General features: G+C 43.3%; 1 protein-coding gene across 1 annotated transcript in view; it reads right to left on the bottom strand.

Annotated features, from left to right (window-relative positions):
• LOC148508109 (uncharacterized) overlaps positions 1-18,492 on the bottom strand; it is a 60,842-nt gene that overhangs the window by 32,133 nt on the left and 10,217 nt on the right. Inside the window, 6 exon segments of the mRNA XM_088445075.1 lie at positions 8,491-9,144; positions 11,240-11,639; positions 12,488-12,585; positions 12,703-12,781; positions 12,958-13,149; positions 14,066-14,192. Of these exon segments, the coding sequence (XP_088301201.1) occupies positions 8,491-9,144; positions 11,240-11,639; positions 12,488-12,585; positions 12,703-12,781; positions 12,958-13,149; positions 14,066-14,143 (1,501 nt within the window). The 5' untranslated portion in view covers positions 14,144-14,192.

The following is an 18,492-nucleotide window of genomic DNA, read 5'->3' as shown; positions in this document are numbered from 1 at the left end:
CCTACTGGTTTTTTCTACAGAGATCTCCATGATTGGTCCATTCTGATCATGGGTGTGCTTATATCACATGACTGGGTGGATCTGATTATCCAGACACCCTCTCTAGTTCAGTCTGGAACTCTGTAGAGAATGACATGATTGGTCCATTTCGATCACGTGCCATTGTATACATCATGTGACACAGACTCAGGACCAGCAGCTGTGCTGCATTAATTGGTAAATGGACCTTTTTATTCTTAAGTTTAAAATGTTTTTACAAACTCATTTGCTGATTATACATTAGGTAATGATTGCCTTCTATGTTATATATTTATTATTCTTAGACTTCTTCTCTAGTTCATTCTGGCACTCTGCAGAGTTTGACATGATTGGTATGTTCTGATCACATGTGGTTGAATATATCATACATTTTTTATTCTTACATATGGCATGACTAATTATGGTTCCCCACCTGATGCTTGTTTGATCTGCTCCTTGGGTATATAAGGCAGCCATACTGTATGATACACACTTCTGAAGAGGTTGTGGGTCTAATTCCACAATGAAACGCGTTAGTCACTTTATCCATTGGTCACATTTGGGCCACTTGTCCTTTCTTATTCGGACCAGAAGTGAAAGCAGGAATGTTGGGACATCCAGCGTTTACACCCACCAGCCATCACCCACTGCGAGCTTTCCTGCTAAAGACGACAGACTTCTGTCACAGCAACCTGGTAATATAACTATCTGCCAACTGGCAATTACACGGATGCACCAAACGTCTTTTCATCACCTATTAGCTTGTGAGATCACCATTTACATCTGGTTCTCTATTTACTATTATTGGTGCCCACTTATTTTAATCTGAAGTTGCCTGAATACCAGTGACCTGTTTTATATGATCTATATGTATTATGTTTGTAACTTTATCATTGATATTGTCATATTAAATACTATACATTTATGCATCTTTATCAGGCCATATGTTATTATTGTAGCTTAGATTTCCCTAGCGCTGTACAACCCTCCTCTTTGTATAATGTGTTATATCTTTTTGGAGGATGACCCCATCTGTGTATAGCTGCTATATAACTCCTCATACATCACCTATCAGATCTAATCTTTCCTAATCCTCCATGTGTCATTAATATAAGACTGGAATAAATCACTCGGGTGACACTTCTAGTATTGTCTTTATTCTATTAGATAGCAGCACCACTCTGAAGTAATAACAGACCATGTCGTTGTTATATAGGGGATACATTTTATGTATATCAGTCACACTAGGAGAATATAAAATACATTATTATTCTATTAGATATCGGCACCACTCTCCACAGTAATAACAGATCACGTCATTGTTATATAGGGGATACATTTTATGTATATCAGTCATACACGGAGAAGATAAAATACATTATTATTCTATTAGATATCGGCACCACTCTCCACAGTAATAACAGATCACGTCATTGTTATATAGGGGTTACATTTTATGTATATCAGTCATACACAGAGAAGATAAATACATTATTATTTTTTAAAATAGATTTTATTATGGAGGCTTATGGGTAGAATCCAGCTGTTTGCTGCTTTGGAATGGTGGATTTATGGTGATGCACAAACCACAAAGTATTTCATGGTGGTGGTTAGAGAAAAAATGAAAAACATTGTTGTTTTTTTTCACTTTCTTCCAAATCAATGAAAAATGTGTTTGCCTATTTTGGGGGGATTATTTTTGGCCTTTTTAGGAGAAATAAGGAAACTAATGGTATTTTTTTTTTATTAAAACAATACTAATTGTGTGGGCACTGCATAAATAATACAAAGCAGAGACAATTATTGTCACCACCACAAATCTACACTGTAAGGGCCGGGAATAAAGGCCTCAGTGATCTGGCTGCTGTCGCCTAACAACACTTCAAGATCCATCCCACAGACCTTCACAGACTATGTGAGAAAATGTGTATAGTGCTGAAGAGCGGTGCTGCGAACTGGTGAGTGTACATAAACAATGTGATGTATATTATGGTGATACAGATAATGACTGTAACTGTACGTTCCTTATATTACTCATCTCGAGGTCTTTATTCCCCATTTCTCTTCCATGATGGATTATACCAATCAGCGTGTGGTCATCACAGATACATGTAATATATAAGAGGATCCAACAATGTGTAGTGTTTAATGCTGATCACAGTAAGCTCAGTTGTTCATTTGGGGTATTGTACAGGTGAGGTGAAAATTATAATGCTTACCCCTACTCACTTTAATGCAGAAGATAGGCCACTTATAACAGCTTCCACTCTTCTTAGAAGGCATTCCGCAAGTGTTTGGTGGGTCTCTGTGGGAATTTGTGCCCATTCATTCTGTAGTGTATGTATGAGGTCAGGCACTGATGTTGGATGAGAACGTCTGGCTCGCAATCTCCATTCCGGTTCAACCCAAAGGTGCTCAATGCGGTTGAGGTCAGGGCTCAGAGTGGGCCAGTCAAGTTCTTCCACAGCAAACTCATCAAACCATGTCTTTATAGTCCTTGCTTTATTGCACTGGGGCACAGTCATGTTGGAATAGAAAGGGCCTTCCCCAAACATCATCCCCTCTAGCATTAAAAATGTTCACAAGGTTTATTACACCCCCTTATTGACCCAGTTGATGTCCTTAGCCACAGCTTGGATGTGTCACGAGGTCTACTGGTTAGGCCGCCTGGTGGCGTTTAAAATTATGTTGTAACCAATACTGATGCAGCTATCTTATGCCATTCCCTATGCAATCCCCCGTACATTACTACAACAGGTGAGACGATTGATGTTTTCTTATGTGTGGAAACGTAAGCCCCCCCAGAATGGCTTATCGTATGATTCACTCAAAACCACAGGGGGGTCTTACACTTCCTGATCTAATTAGATATCATGAGGCTGCCCTACTCTCCCAATTATGTGACTGGTTTCTGCCCCTTCATTCTAAGCCTGGGGTGGATTTGGAACTTGCTTTCGTTAAAGGTTTCCCTCTCCCTGACCTTCTTTGGCATCCCCATCAGCTCCGTCCACTGTTCCCTGCAGCTGTCCTCGATGACCTAAGAGTTTGGGATCTTAAGCACAAAACCCATTTTGAGTTTACCCTTCTCACAAGGAATGTTTTCCTCCAGGCGTTAGATAGATCTCTGCCCCATCTGCATATCTCTTATTGGATGCGCCTAGGTATCTGGTCTCTGACAGATTTCCTTTCCCCGTCTTCCAATGTAACCATTTTTTGACCTGTGTGTTAAATTGAATTTAAGTCCCTCAGCCTTTTTCTATTACCTTCAACTTAAACACTGGGTTTATAGTATGTATACTGATCTCAATGTGTTTCAATTACCCCCGGATCGAGTCCTAGGCAGGTTGACTAGACCTTCTTCCCGTGGTGCCATCTTACTGATATTGTTTATTGTCGTCCCCCCCAGATCTGACGGATAAGTCCCTAGTTCAGCATAAATGGGAGACTGATCTCCAACGTACTTTCACCCTTAAACAGTGGGAATCCATTCACCTTTCTTCCTTCTCCCTCTCTAAATGCACCAATCATACTGACATGCATGTCAAGCTCTTAAATAGATTGTACTTCACTCCCTCTAAACTCCATAAGATATGACCTGTGATTCAATATAGTGCTGGTGTCTCTGCCATTCTGATGGTTATATTTTCCATGTTTTTTGGGAATGTCCTGTTTTACGCCCTTTTTGGGCGGAAGCGTTTACCCTTATATATGATGTATTAGGCCTCACCTTAACCCCAGACCCCTTCCCACATTGGTATCCCTCCACTGTTCCTAAATCTGCCTGCTATGTCCTCGGTCACATTATAGTATCCGCCAGGGCCACCATAGCCCAGCATTGGAAATCCCCTTGTCCTCCTCCATTTGTTACATAGAACATACAAAAGAAGGATCTGTTACACAGGAAACTGCAATTCAAAAGATTTTATGTTCGAAATATAACCCCAGATACTAATCATTTTTAAATCGGAATTATAAATGGGGAAGCCACCACATATCCAAAATATATATATGAATTGAACAAAAGAAAGAACAGGGATCCGTATATGGGGCACAAGTATTAAAATATAACCTTTATTTCATTCTTTGAGATTTAATACTTGGATAATATAGAAAGCAAAGAGAAATAAATTTATTAAAAATGTATAGTAAGAATTGTGAATAAAGTATGAAAAAAGTGATTAATAATAAAAGAATAAACTCTTATGTAGCAGAGTGTCTTTTGAATCATCTGTTAATAAAGGATTCAATGAAATTACTGATGTCTAATCGTATTATTGATCTGTTTCCAAAATATTTAATACAATGTGTTCATTGTCAATATAGATCTTCCATTACCTGACAGAATTATACCCAGTATTCTCCAGATAAAAAGTTACAGTTCAGAATAGTTTTAATCCCAGCACATACAATTATAAAATTGAAATCAGACATAGGCCTGTATTCAATTCGTTTCGAACCTGCGATACTTTTTCGCATGCTGGACTTTTCACCTACATCGCATGTTTTGGACGCAAAAACTTTTTGTGTGCGCCCCCGCTATTCACCATATTAAATTCCAAAACACGCGAAAACGGAACCCGGTGAACAGGTGAAAAGTGCTGTCAGAAATGGGGAAATCAGCCTGACACCCCCACAAAAGATGCCCTAACATTGGGGATCAAGATAGATGTCCCCGAATAGCCCTATTAAAGCTATTTCAGGTACTTAAGTTGAGTCAATAGCTTCTAATTAGCATCTTTGCACAAGTGGTGAAGAATGGCATCAAGCAGTATTTTGGGGAGAAAATAAGTAGTACTGACACATTTGGGGTACATGAAAATGGGTACTAGCATAGTTTAAAGTTGCTAAAGTGAAGTTTTAAAAACGTGAAAAACGCACCTGAAGCAAGCACCTGCAATAAAAAAAAACCTCACCCATACTTGCAGACCCCCAAAAGTCTATTTCGCTAGTTTTTAAGTTTGTACCCCCACTTTGTACTTTTTCACCCCCATTTTCAAAATTTTTTTTTTGGGGGGGTGTAACTTTTTTTTTTATATGCAGTTATCCTTTGGGAGGGGCTGTTCCAAGGGTGCCGAGTGGTTACTCCACCTTGGCACCCCAAAACCACAATTCTATTTTTTCCACCTGCAAATAGCGTACGTGAAAAGTCTTTGGAATTGAATACAGCGGAAAGTGTCCACCTGGCAAAGTGACGTCACCCGCAATAATTTTTCGCGGATCTCGGCTTTTTGTCTGGAAATGAATCAAGGCCATAATATGTAATATTTATTTCATGTGTATTCATTGCTGCAGTATAAGTAAACTTATTTGGGGATAATGATATTATCAAGAATGAGACGGATTTATTGAATAATTATCACCACATAGAATATCTAATATAGTGTGGATCCAGTGTCTTTTATTTCCTAATCTCTCCTTCAAATAAGTAGTGAAGGTAATATTATGTCACATTGGGACAGAGAATTATTAGAAAACATTAATACTGTATTTATTACATAATATTGCAGTTTAACAAATACGAAGTTGGTTGTAGTTACTGTGCAACTACCAAATAAAATTAAGTGTATGGCGACCATTATGATAATATAAAATACCTGTAATCACGGGAATATCGATAGACAACCATACCTTTTTAATGATATAAACCTTTTACAACTCGAAATCTGTAGAATATTAAAGTATATTGGTGTGATGAATCACTGGGGAAGAGCAATAAATCCCAGCAGATTGTATCCTGTTTGTTAATTACTCTTTACTGATCCGTATGAGGTTATTATATTATTATATCTGCATTACCACAAGACACTGGATCACCTATTTTGGGCCTTTATACTGGCTAGCATAAGAATATGTGACTTTAAGACTAACTATATTTCTGGATGAATGCAATTTAAAGAGACATTCATCTTATTTTATAAGGAGCTTATTAGGAATGCACCGATGGATACTCACTAAGACCGAGACCTAAAATTTAGTCAAGAGAATGTTGTTATTTACCCAGGAGACAATAAATAAGACGCGCAGTTATTCTCCCCAGGAGACAGTAAATAAGACACGGTTATTCTCCCCGGGAGACAATAAATAAGACACGGTTATTCTCCCCAGGAGACAATAAATAAGACGCGCAGTTATTCTCCCCAGGAGACAGTAAATAAGACACGGTTATTCTCCCCGGGAGACAATAAATAAGACACGGTTATTCTCCCCAGGAGACAGTAAATAAGACACGGTTATTCTCCCCAGGAGACAATAAATAAGACACGGTTATTCTCCCCGGGAGACAATAAATAAGACACTGTTATTCTCCCCGGGAGACAATAAATAAGACACTGTTATTCTCCCCAGGAGACAATAAATAAGACACTGTTATTTACCCAGGAGACAAAAAATAAGACACTGTTATTCTCCCCAGGAGACAGTAAATAAGACACTGTTATTCTCCCCGGGAGACAGTAAATAAGACACTGTTATTCTCCCCGGGAGACAATAAATAAGACACTGTTATTCTCCCCAGGAGACAATAAATAAGACACTGTTATTCTCCCCAGGAGACAGTAAATAAGACACGGTTATTCTCACTGCCACATTAGGGCACATTTTCTTTTATAATGTTTAACTGCTACAAATTTTAGGTGAACACAATGAAGGTTATGTATTAGATGTTTTGTGGCTTGGCATTACCCTCTGCTGGATGACAATGTATTGTCAAATGAAAATGTGAAACAAGTCCTTGAGTGCCCCATATTGGAATATCTTTTTTTCTGGTTTGTGTGTTACAATTTTCAGCTCTATTCCTGGGTGCACCTCCGATTACTTACTTATTATTATCTTTGAATGCTTTGAGAACATAGAAGTCCTTCCCTATCAATGTTGCTATATGCTCACTTCAGTGCATGTATTTCTATGTTTTTTTCCTCTTGCTGTAGTAGACAAATTTGAAAGACTACTCTACACCCACAAACACTATCACATGTATCTTCTTTACCTATTACAGGACATATACCGCTACTCTACACCCACACACACTACCACATGTCTTCTTTATCTATTACAGGACATATACCGCTACTCTACACCCACACACACTACCACATGTATCTTCTTTACCTATTACAGGACATATACCGCTACTCTACACCCACACACACTACTGCATGTATCTTCTTTACCTATTACAGGACATATACCGCTAGTTACACCACTCTAACCGCAATGTGTCTTAGTGGTGCATCTATTAATGCTGATCAGACCTAAATACAGAGAGAATTACATGTCTTATCCTACACATTCCATCATTGTAGGCTGGTCTCTTCTATCAGTTATTCATTTCATCGTGGTATTGTGTTACCTACACATGTTGGGAATACGCGTTACAGACTCCACACACACGTCATGTAACCCCTATTTGTACAGAAAGAGTTGCAGTTATGGCCCCATATACGGTCCAGCTGACCAGGCCGACTACACCAACATCTAAGCACAGGACTCATAATCTATAGTATCACTGAGCCCTTGTGGGAACAAGGTTTGTAATGTAAACACCCATGAAGCCTCATTAGCACATAGGTTCCTGAGCCTGTCTGCGCCCCTGCTTGTCCTCCTCACATGGTGCACCCCTACATGTGACAGGCGTTCAGGAGCACAGCTGTGATTGGTAGCTAAGTGCTGCGACACATTGTGCGGCTGGTGACCCTTTACTATGTTCAATCTGTGTTCTCTGAATCTAGATTATCAGGGAGTGAATGGTACATCCAATGTACTGTATGCCACAAAGGCTTTTATTATATACATTAATGTACACAGCTTTTACAGTATTTAGTATTAATGCACCCTAAGTAGTACCTAAACAATATACATTAGTTGCATCAATTGGCCATAGTGTAAATATTCAGCAGCTATTTAATATCTCAAGCATATAAATGAGCATATAAATGTGATATAGGTGAATAAAATGGTAAGAGCATAGACCACACTGCGATCAGTCACCAGGAGTGTCTGCAGGTCACATATACAGAGCTGATAACACTGTAACTGTATATGATGGTAGCGCAATAACACTGTAACTGTATATGATGGTAGCGCAATAAACATAAATTGGTAGGAACTATTGGGGCCCCGTGAGGATGTAGAAACTCCAGCTAGGATGAGTATCCCCAGATTGGTGTTTATTGCGCAATAATAAACAGTTACAGTGTTATTAGCTCTTTATATGTGACTTGCAGATGTTCCTGATGACCGATTGCGTTGTGATCTATGCTCTCACTACAGCATCTCTTCACTTCCCTCTGTTGTACTTTATTTACGAGTGACTATAACATATGGACTGGCAGCATCGCATTGATTCTATCACTAGATACCACCTACATATTGTTGTTTACTTAGTCATTATTTAGACTCTATTTATTATGTGTTTTCCCCGTTCAAAACTGGATTGTGCTCTGTGCAGTATCTATGGCCCATGAATTTCAGCTCATTGAAACTCCATTTCTCCTGAGTGAGTTCTCTGATGTTTAATAACATGTGATTTCTTCCTAAAACTTTTCCCACACACAGAACATAGAAATGGTTTCGCACCTGTGTGAGTTCGCTGATGCACAACAAGATTTGATTTCAGTGTAAAACATTTCCCACACTCAGAGCATGAAAATGGCTTTTCACCTGTGTGAGTTCTCTGATGTCCAACAAGATGTGATTTCAGTGTAAAACATTTCCCACACTCAGAACAGGAAAATGGCCTCTCACCTGTGTGATGTCTCTGATGTTCAACAAGAGCTGATTTCTGTGTAAAACATTTCTCACACTCAGGACATGGAAATGCTGTCTTAGCGGAGTAAGTTTTCTGATATCTAATAGAAACTGACTGACATATAGAACGTTTACCACACTCAGAACAACAGAATATCGTATCACCTTTATGAGCTGTACTGTGTGTAGCAAGATCTGAATTATCAGGAGAACCTTCCTCATGATTAGAGGGATCAGATGATCTGTGAAGTGATGGATGTATATTTAGAGTAATGGGGGTTTCTACTGGAGAATCTTGTCTGATGTTCTTATCTTCTATTTTAAAATCTGGAAACACAAAGAGATCTCCCTCCGAGGTATTCCTGCTTGTGTGTCCATCTACTGGAAACAAAGGTATAAGAATAGACAATTATTTATATTGAGGAGCAAATGTTCTTGGATGTCTTAGAAATATTTTACAATTAACATGTCTAAGACTGAGCTGATCATCTTCTCACCATCTGGAGTGCCCTCACCTCCCTCATCCATCAACAACCTCACCATTTGTTCTATCCCACTCGACTCTTGAGATATAGTTAACTCACCCTTCTCCATCAATACTCACATTCAGGCCCTCTCCCAGTCTTGCCGCTTCCACCTTCAAAATATCTCAAGGATCTGACCCTCTCTCACCCAGATGGCAACTAAGACAGTCATCTACTGTAATCTGTCCTCAATGCTGTTGCTCGGGTCATCTTCTCAAAACTATTACTTCTACCTCCACTATCCCAAAGGTCCAACACTGATTCTCCATCCAATTCAAACTCCTCACACTCACCCACAAAGCCACCAAATGTCCCCCCCCCCACACACACACACACATCTCTTTCTACATCTCTCTCCAGATTCCCATCACCCACTTTGCTCTTCCAATGCCTGGCGCCTCTCATCCCAACTAATTATATTCTCCCACTCCTGCCTATAACACTCTGCCAATGCTGTTCTTCACCACTGGAACTCTCACTCTCTCCGCCTCTCTCCAAAGCATCACACAGACTCTCAAATTTTACCTCTACTACGTCCCACCTTCACCTTTACTAAAGCTTTCCTGGTCTAATTGTAACCCACCTCTTTATGCTCCTTGCTCACTGTCTCACCCCTCCACCTACAGATTGTAAGCTCTAATGAGCAAAGCCCTCTTCCCTTTGTTCTTTCTTTTCCCTGGCCTACACTATAACCTCCTTCCCAATACTAACAGCGGCACCAAACCAGTGGGCTCAGCCCGTGCTGCTTCTGTGGTTACTGTGACTGTATAAGCTGCAATGTTGTTATAGCTGGTGTCCCATGTGCTACAATGTTTTGTACTGTAAGTCTTTTGCACTATTCTCTTGTTAGGCTTGCAATGTGTTCTGTTTATATAATGCGTAAGGCAATAAGGACCCCATAAATATAATGGTTAATAATACTATTAGTAAGTCCACGATGTATAATTTGAATTTACAATGTACAGCTACTTTATTACAATAATAACTGTACATACACAGATATGGCTCTTGCTGCACAGATAAAATACAACACAACGGTATTACCAAGCAGACAGCATAGACCCAGCCACGGTGACATGTGGTGAGTAACATTCCCCAAGCTTACACATTGCCCAGCTAGTATCATGGGACAGGAAACCACATAAGCCAGTGACACTGGGCAACCAGTCACTTCTCTTACACACACACTGGAGACATGGAAGCAGAGTAGCTGTGTACACTAGCAGCATGTCCTGGCCACCGGTTACACTACTCACAGGTCTCCAGGTGGACACATAGGTAGCAAACGGCAACAGTGGAACAGCCACTATATGTCCCTCTGGTCACACTCAGGTGCCACAATCCCACTGTTACAGTCACACTACTATTATAGGCTGAATTATTCATTGTAGACAAGCATTGGTGGAAGCACTGTGCAATAATAAGTGTGCTTATAGCTTTGTGTGTGTGTATACATGGAGTTTGTTGTGATGTGTGAGTATACGGTTTTATAGTGCAGGAAGGAGACTGGTCAGATCTCTGGGCTGGTAACACACAGTGACATGATGTGAGGGGGAGAGCAGGAGTATAATAGGGACTGATGGCTCCTGATGTATGAGATACACCAGAGAGTGTGGGGAGGAGACTGGTCAGATCTCTGGGCTGGTAACACACAGTGACATGATGTGAGGAGGAGAGCAGGAGTATAATAGGGGCTGATGGCTCCTGATGTATGAGATACACCAGAGAGTGTGGGGAGGAGACTGGTCAGATCTCTGGGCTGGTAACACACAGTGACATGATGTGAGGGGGAGAGCAGGAGTATAATAGGGGCTGATTACTACTGACACATTATTACTCCTTATACATTATTAGTTTGTACTGACTGAGGAGGGTGTAGGCCGAGAGATTCTTGTGGTTACTGAGCAAGAAGAATATGTTACTCTTTTCTGTAATAAGTGTTTATTACTCACCTGTGCTGATATCTGGAAGGATTTCCTCCTCCTTACACTGTTGATCACCCCTCACATACAGCTCTTCTTTTCCCTCTATATCTTCTGTCTTCATATCAGTAACAATCGTCTCTTCTTCTCCCTCTATATCTTCTGCCTTCATATCAGTCACATAAGGCTCTTCTTCTCCCTCTAAAAATTCTGCCTTCATATCAGTCACATACGTCTCTTCTTCTCCCTCTATATCTTCTGCCTTACTATCAGTCACATACGTCTCTTCTTCTCCCTCTATATCTTCTGCCTTACTATCAGTCACATACGTCTCTTCTTCTCCCTCTATATCTTCTGCCTTCTTATCTGTCACATACGTCTCTTCTTCTCCTCCTGTATATTCTGCCTTATTTTCAGCCAGACCTTCACACTAAACCCCAAAATATTAAAATTAAATAAGTTAAAAAATGTCTAGTTTTAATAATTTACATTATGTACATGGGATAAATTTACTAAAGTGAGAGTTTTTAGAAGTGGAGATGTTGCTCATAGCAACCAATCAGATTCTACATATTATCTTCTAGAAGGTGCTAGTTAAATGTTATAAGTAGGATCTGATTGGTTTCTATGGGCAACATCCCCCACTTCTAAAAACGCTCACTTTAGTAAAATGTACCCCCTTGAATCCCAGTAAATAAGACACACACAGCTTCTCTACACATCAAACAGGAATGGGTATAATATCCGGACACTTGTGATTCCACCTATCACTATACAGACAGTGACATGCCGATGAGGATAATCCCGACAGGGGAACGGTAAGTAGTGTTCCCCTGTCCTATAACCCCCTAACCCTCGTTGCCTGTAGCCCGATACTAAACCTCCCCACCATGCACACTAACCCTCCTGGTAAGTGCCTAAAGCTAACCCTCCCCCTTTGAAGCCTACTCCTATCTTCCCCCCGTTGGTGCCTGAACCTAACACCCCTGTGTGGACCCTAACCTCCCCCCTCCCGCATCCTAAGTCCCTCGGGGGGCCTAATCCTAACCCACCCCCCGTGGCTAACACCTACCCATCCCCGCTATACTTACGTTCGGGATGGCAGTTGTCAGGATTCCAGCGTCGGCATCTCCAGCCATGTCAAGATTCCGTTGCCGGTCCTCCGACGCTTATTGGGATCCCGGCAGGCGGCATCCCAGGTGTCGGTATAGTAACTGCATCCCCACCATACAGTGACAATCACTATAGTGTATTGGTGAAACCCTAAATCCCATCTACCTGATAATCCTGTGGGGTCCTGTGATTCTCCTCTGTACAATCCTGTGAATACAGAGGACGGGGACATCTCTCTGGGGTATTTCTGTTTTTGGGTACATCTGTAGGAGACACAGTGACTGAGTACATTGTACATATGTGATTATCAGGTGATGTGTGTATATAGGGGACCACCATACCTGCTCTCCCTTGTACAATAAATGACAGTCTCCTCTTACCCAGTGATGTGAGGGGCCGGTGATTCTCCATCATCACGTCCTTATACAGACCCCTGTGTTCCTCTATATACTCCCCCTCCTGCATGGAGACATAGACAGTGACATCCTGATACCTTATTGGAACCCGACACACACATCACCCAGACACATCCCCCTGTGTTACTGTATAATGTCACATTCCCAGCAGTCACCTCTTCAGTCATCACCCAGACATCCCCTGGTGTTACTGTATAATGTCCCATTCCCAGCAGTCACCTCTCCAGTCAGCAGCTGAATTATCTTGTTGGTGAGTTCCAGGATCTTCTGGTCATCGTGTCTCTCATGTATCAGTGAGTGAGGTGGAGGCACCGTGATGGGGCTCTGGGTCCTGCTCAGTATTCCTGACACATGAGGACGGCTGCTGGGTGTCTCACACTCGCCGGATGTCTTCTTCACTACTCTGTAACCCTATGTATTGGAGGATACAACAATTAGAAGGTAAATTAAACTCCACCTAAATGGGGCTGTTTTTTTAGGTGTTCATTTTGCACAATGTACAAGAAGACTTTTTCACAAAAACAAGTCTTGTAACAATCTCCTATATACAGGAAAATGAGTAGTATATCCTGCAGCTCAGACATCGTTGTGTCAGTGACATTAAAAAAAACCAACAACATACTGTGAGCAATGTACTAAAGCACAACTCCAGTGAGGACTGGGACTATATCTGAGCCGGCTCCCTGCTGCTTTGTTATTGCTATAGATATAAGTGATGTCACTGTGACACTCCCAGATCCCCTCACCTCCCCAGTCATGTCCCTGTTATATTACTATAGATATCTGATGTCACTGTGATACTCCCAGATCCTCTCACCTCCCCAGTCATGTCCCTGTATTATTACTATAGTAACCTGCACTTGTCACAACATGTGCAGTTCCTCTTTTCTGCCTTGGGTGTCGCTCTCTGCTCTGGTACTTCAAGCACACTCTGGTCTGTATCTCAGCAGTTTGTTGCATCAGCTGAGTCTGCTAGAAGCACCAGAGCAGAGAGTGACAGCCCTGGCAGGAAAGAGGAACTGCACGGGTTGTGACAGGTGCAGGTTGCTAGAATCAACATTACTATAGTACAAACTGATGTCAATGTGAGACTCCCAGATCCCCTTAGCTCCCCAGTCATCTCTCTGTATTATCACTGTAGATATAAGTGATGTCAGTGTGACACTTCCAGACCCACTCACCTCCCCAGTCATGTCCCTGTATTATTACTATAGATATAAGTGATGTCACTGTGACACTCCCAGATCCTCTCACCTCCCCAGTCATGTCCCTGTATTATTACTATAGATATAAGTGATGTCACTGTGACACTCCCAGACCCTCTCACCTCCCCAGTCAACAGGTAGATGATCTCCAGGGTGAGATTTAGTATTCTCTCCGTCATGTGAGTCCTGTCCTTGTCCATCCTCAGTGAAACTTGACTTCTAGTAAAGATTCTCTAGTTCCTCAAGTGTCTAAAAGTAAAAATAATAATTATAATAAATATCAGAGTACATGTATCATATTAATTCAGGAAACAGAGTAACTATTAAGCCCTCCTCTTTCCTGAGCCATATCACACACTGATCACTATACACAGGTCAAACTGATATATACCGGACACTTAGCCTCACGTGACTTCTAGTAAGATTCTCTGGTTCCTCACAGCTCACTTGTCTATTAAAAATCTAATTATAATAAATATTACAGACTATAGGTAACATATTGAAACAGGAAACACACACAGATATCATACATCTGATACACACAGGTCACACATCTGATACACAGTGATCACTATACACAGGTCACACTGATATCACACATCTGATATTATTATTATCATTATCATTTATTTATATGGTGCCACAAGTGTTCCGCAGCGCCTTACAAAGTACATAAACAAATAAGTAACCAGCGACTTGCAATACAAAGCAGGACACGGACATATAATAAATATTGCTATATTAGCGTCCTTTACACCCACATAAGCAGCCAAGTGTTAGTTGCCCTAGTGGGGAGTAAGAGATAAATTAAATTACAGTAGGGAGTAGCACAAGAGGGTAGAAATACAAACTGATCATCACTATACACAGGTCACACTGATATCACACACCTGATACACACTGATCACTATACACAGGTCACACACCTGATACACACTGATCACTATACACATGTCACACTGATATCACACACCAGATACACACTGATCACTATACACAGGTCACACTGATATCACACACCTGATACACAGATCACTATACACAGGTCACACACCTGATAACAAGTGATTATTAAACATAGTATAATATACACACCACCATAAGACAAGATATTTCCCCAGGCCAGATCCCTGACAGCCCACCTTTTCCTCCTCATTCCACCCTCAGGTCATTCTCCCGGAATCGGTATGATATACCACCGGATGTTAGCCCGGAGGACGCTGGAAAGCAGAAAGTGAGGATCCCTAACCCACTCCACCCCTATCCCTCCCTTAGGGGTGCCTAACCCTAACCTCCCCCCTAGTGCCTAAACCTAATGCCCCCTTCCCCGCAGCCTAAACCTAACCCTCCCGGGGGGGGTTCCTAACCTTAACCTACCCCCGGGGGTGGCTAACCCTAACCCCCCCTTCCCCTCCCCTAAACCTCCCGGGGGGGGGGGGTACCTAACTCTAAGTCCCCCCCTCAGGAGCCCCTAACCAAACCCTCCCCCCCCACCCTCGGCTATCCGTGCCCTGCTTACCTTCGTATGGTCTGCCGGGCGCCCGGCGTAGGTATAATGACATGCGTCGAGATTTCAATGCCTGTAATTAGACCCCTGTCGGGATTACACTGTCGGGAAGCCAGCGGTCGGCATTTAGACTGTCGGCTTTCCTGACTGCATCCCCAGTCTCCCCAGTGAACCTAGGATAAAGTGTGTTTCCCATCTCCGCTCCGCAGGGATCCCTAACAGGATATGTTTTTTTCCGTATCTTCTTGCTGGTGCACAAGTGCCTTCATAAGGCTGCGTACACAACTATAGATATGTCTATCCAACCTGTCTACTGGGAAGGAAAATCTTGTAATGTATGGGAGAGGGACGGATATGGAATCCCGGAGGTCGGGATGGCAACGGTCAGAATACCCACAGCGGTATCTCGACAGTCAGAATCCTGTCACCCGTAGGTAAGTACTTGTAATGCTAACCTCTACCCATTACCAGTGCCTGAACCTAACCTCACCCTTCCCGCACTCCAAACCTAACCCTCCCCCTTAGTGCCTAACCCTAAACCCCCCCCCTAGTGCCTAACCCAAAACCTCCCCCTAGTGCCTAACCCTAAACCTCCCCCTAGTGCCTAACCCTAACCCTCCCCCTAGTGCCTAACCCTAACCCTCCCCCTAGTGCCTAACCCTAACCTCCCCCTTAGTGCCTGACCCTACCCCTATTGCCTAACCTTAACCTCCCCCTTAGTGCATAACCCTCCCCCTTAGTGCCTAACCCTAACCTCCCCCTTAGTGCCTAACCCTAACCTCCCCCTTAGTGCCTAACCCTAACCTCCCCCTTAGTGCCTAACCCTCCCTCTAGTGCCTAACCCTAACCTCCCCCTTAGTGCCTAACACTAACCCTCCCCCTAGTGCCTAACACTAACCCTCCCCCTAGTGCCTAACACTAACCCTCCCCCTAGTGCCTAACCCTAACCTCCCCCTTAGTGCCTAACCCTAACCTCCCCCTTAGTGCCTAACCCTAACCTCCCCCCTAGTGCCTAACCCTAAACTCCCCCTTAGTGCCTAACCCTAACCTCCCCCTTAGTGCCTAACCCTAACCTCCCCCTTAGTGCCTAACCCTAACCTCCCCCTTAGTGCCTAACACTAACCCTCCCCCTAGTGCCTAACACTCCCTAGTGCCTAACCTCCCCCTTAGTGCCTAACCCTAACCTCCCCCTTAGTGCCTAACCCTAACCCTCCCCCTAGTGCCTAACCCTAACCCTCCCCCTTAGTGCCTAACCCTAAACCTAACACCCGATACTTACCTTTGCGATGCTGGCAGTTGGGATTCTATAGTCTAAATGCCTAACACTAACCCTAACCCTCCCCCTAGTGCCTAACCCTAACCCTCCCCTAGTGCCTAACCCTAACCCTCCCCCTAGTGCCTAAACCTCCCCCTAGTGCCTAACCCTAACCCTCCCCCTAGTGCTTAACCCTAAAATCCCCCTTAGTGCCTAACCCTAACCTCCCCCTTAGTGCCTAACCCTCCCCCTAGTGCCTAACCCTAACCTCCCCCTTAGCGCCTAACCCTAACCTTCCCCTTAGTGCCTAACACTAACTCTCCCCCTAGTGCCTAACACTAACCCTAACCTTCCCCTAGTGCCTAACCCTAACCTCCCGCTTAGTGCCTAACCCTAACCTCCCCCTAGTGCCTAACCCTAACCTCCCCCTAGTGCCTAACCCTAACCTCCCCCTTAGTGCCTAACACTAACCCTCCCCCTAAGTGCCTAACCCTCCCCCTTAGTGCCTAACCCTAACCCTCCCCCTTAGTGCCTAACCCTAACCCTCCCCCTTAGTGCCTAACCCTAACCTCCCCCTTCGTGCCTAACCCTAACCTCCCCCTTAGTGCCTAACCCTAACCTCCCCCTTAGTGCCTAACCCTAACCTCCCCCTTAGTGCCTAACCCTAACCTCCCCCTTAGTGCCTAACCCTAACCTCCCCCTAGTGCCTAACCCTAACCTCCCCCTAGTGCCTAACCCTAACCCTCCCCCTTAGTGCCTAACCCTAACCCTCCCCCTTAGTGCCTAACCCTAACCCTCCCCCTTAGTGCCTAACCCTAACCCACCTCCTAGTGCCTAACCCTAACCCTCCTCCTAGTGCCTAACCCTCCTCCTAGTGCCTAACCCTAACCCTCCCCCTAGTGCCTAACCCTAAACCTAACACCCAATACTTACCTTTGCGATGCTGGCAGTTGGGATTCTATAGTCTAAATGCCTAACACTAACCCTAACCTTCCCCTAGTGCCTAACCCTAACCCTCCCCCTACTGCCTAACCCTAACCCTCTCCCCCTAGTGCCTAACCCTAACCCACCTCCTAGTGCCTAACCCTCCCCCTAGTGCCTAACCCTAAACCTAACACCCAATACTTACCTTTGCGATGCTGGCAGTTGGGATTCTATAGTCTAAATGCCTAACACTAACCCTAACCTTCCCCTAGTGCCTAACCCTAACCCTCCCCCTAGTGCCTAACCCTAACCCTCCCCCTAGTGCCTAACCCTAACCTCCCCCTTAGTGCCTAACCCTAACCTCCCCCTTAGTGCCTAACACTAACTCTCCCCCTTAGTGCCTAACACTAACCCTAACCTTCCCCTAGTGCCTAACCCTAACCTCCCCCTTAGTGCCTAACCCTAACCTCCCCCTTAGTGCCTAACCCTAACCTCCCCCTTAGTGCCTAACCCTAACCTCCCCCTTAGTGCCTAACCCTAACCTCCCCCTTAGTGCCTAACCCTAACCTCCCCCTTGGTGCAGTTGGGATTCTATAGTGTAAATCCCAACGCTGTTGGGATTCTGGCGCTGGTTTTTACATCGTCGGCACCCTGCACGCCGGATGCTGACTACATCCCTATGGGAGCAAATAACAATAGAAATTTGATCCCAAAGACTGGAAGACAGACCAGAATATCCTTCCCACCAGACAGATTGACAAAAAATAGGTGGAGTCCAGTTACACAGTATTAGATAATAAATACACATAATAGCATAAGCCCCCTGTATATACTATTAGGTCAAAATTGTATATTGGGTGCTA

This window comes from Taudactylus pleione, unplaced genomic scaffold (assembly GCF_031769625.1).
Source record: "Taudactylus pleione unplaced genomic scaffold, aTauple2 ptg000377l, whole genome shotgun sequence".
NCBI classification, from domain to species: domain Eukaryota; kingdom Metazoa; phylum Chordata; class Amphibia; order Anura; family Myobatrachidae; genus Taudactylus; species Taudactylus pleione.
Note: the sequence above shows the minus strand (reverse complement) of the source record. Positions and strands in the feature narration are given on the sequence as shown.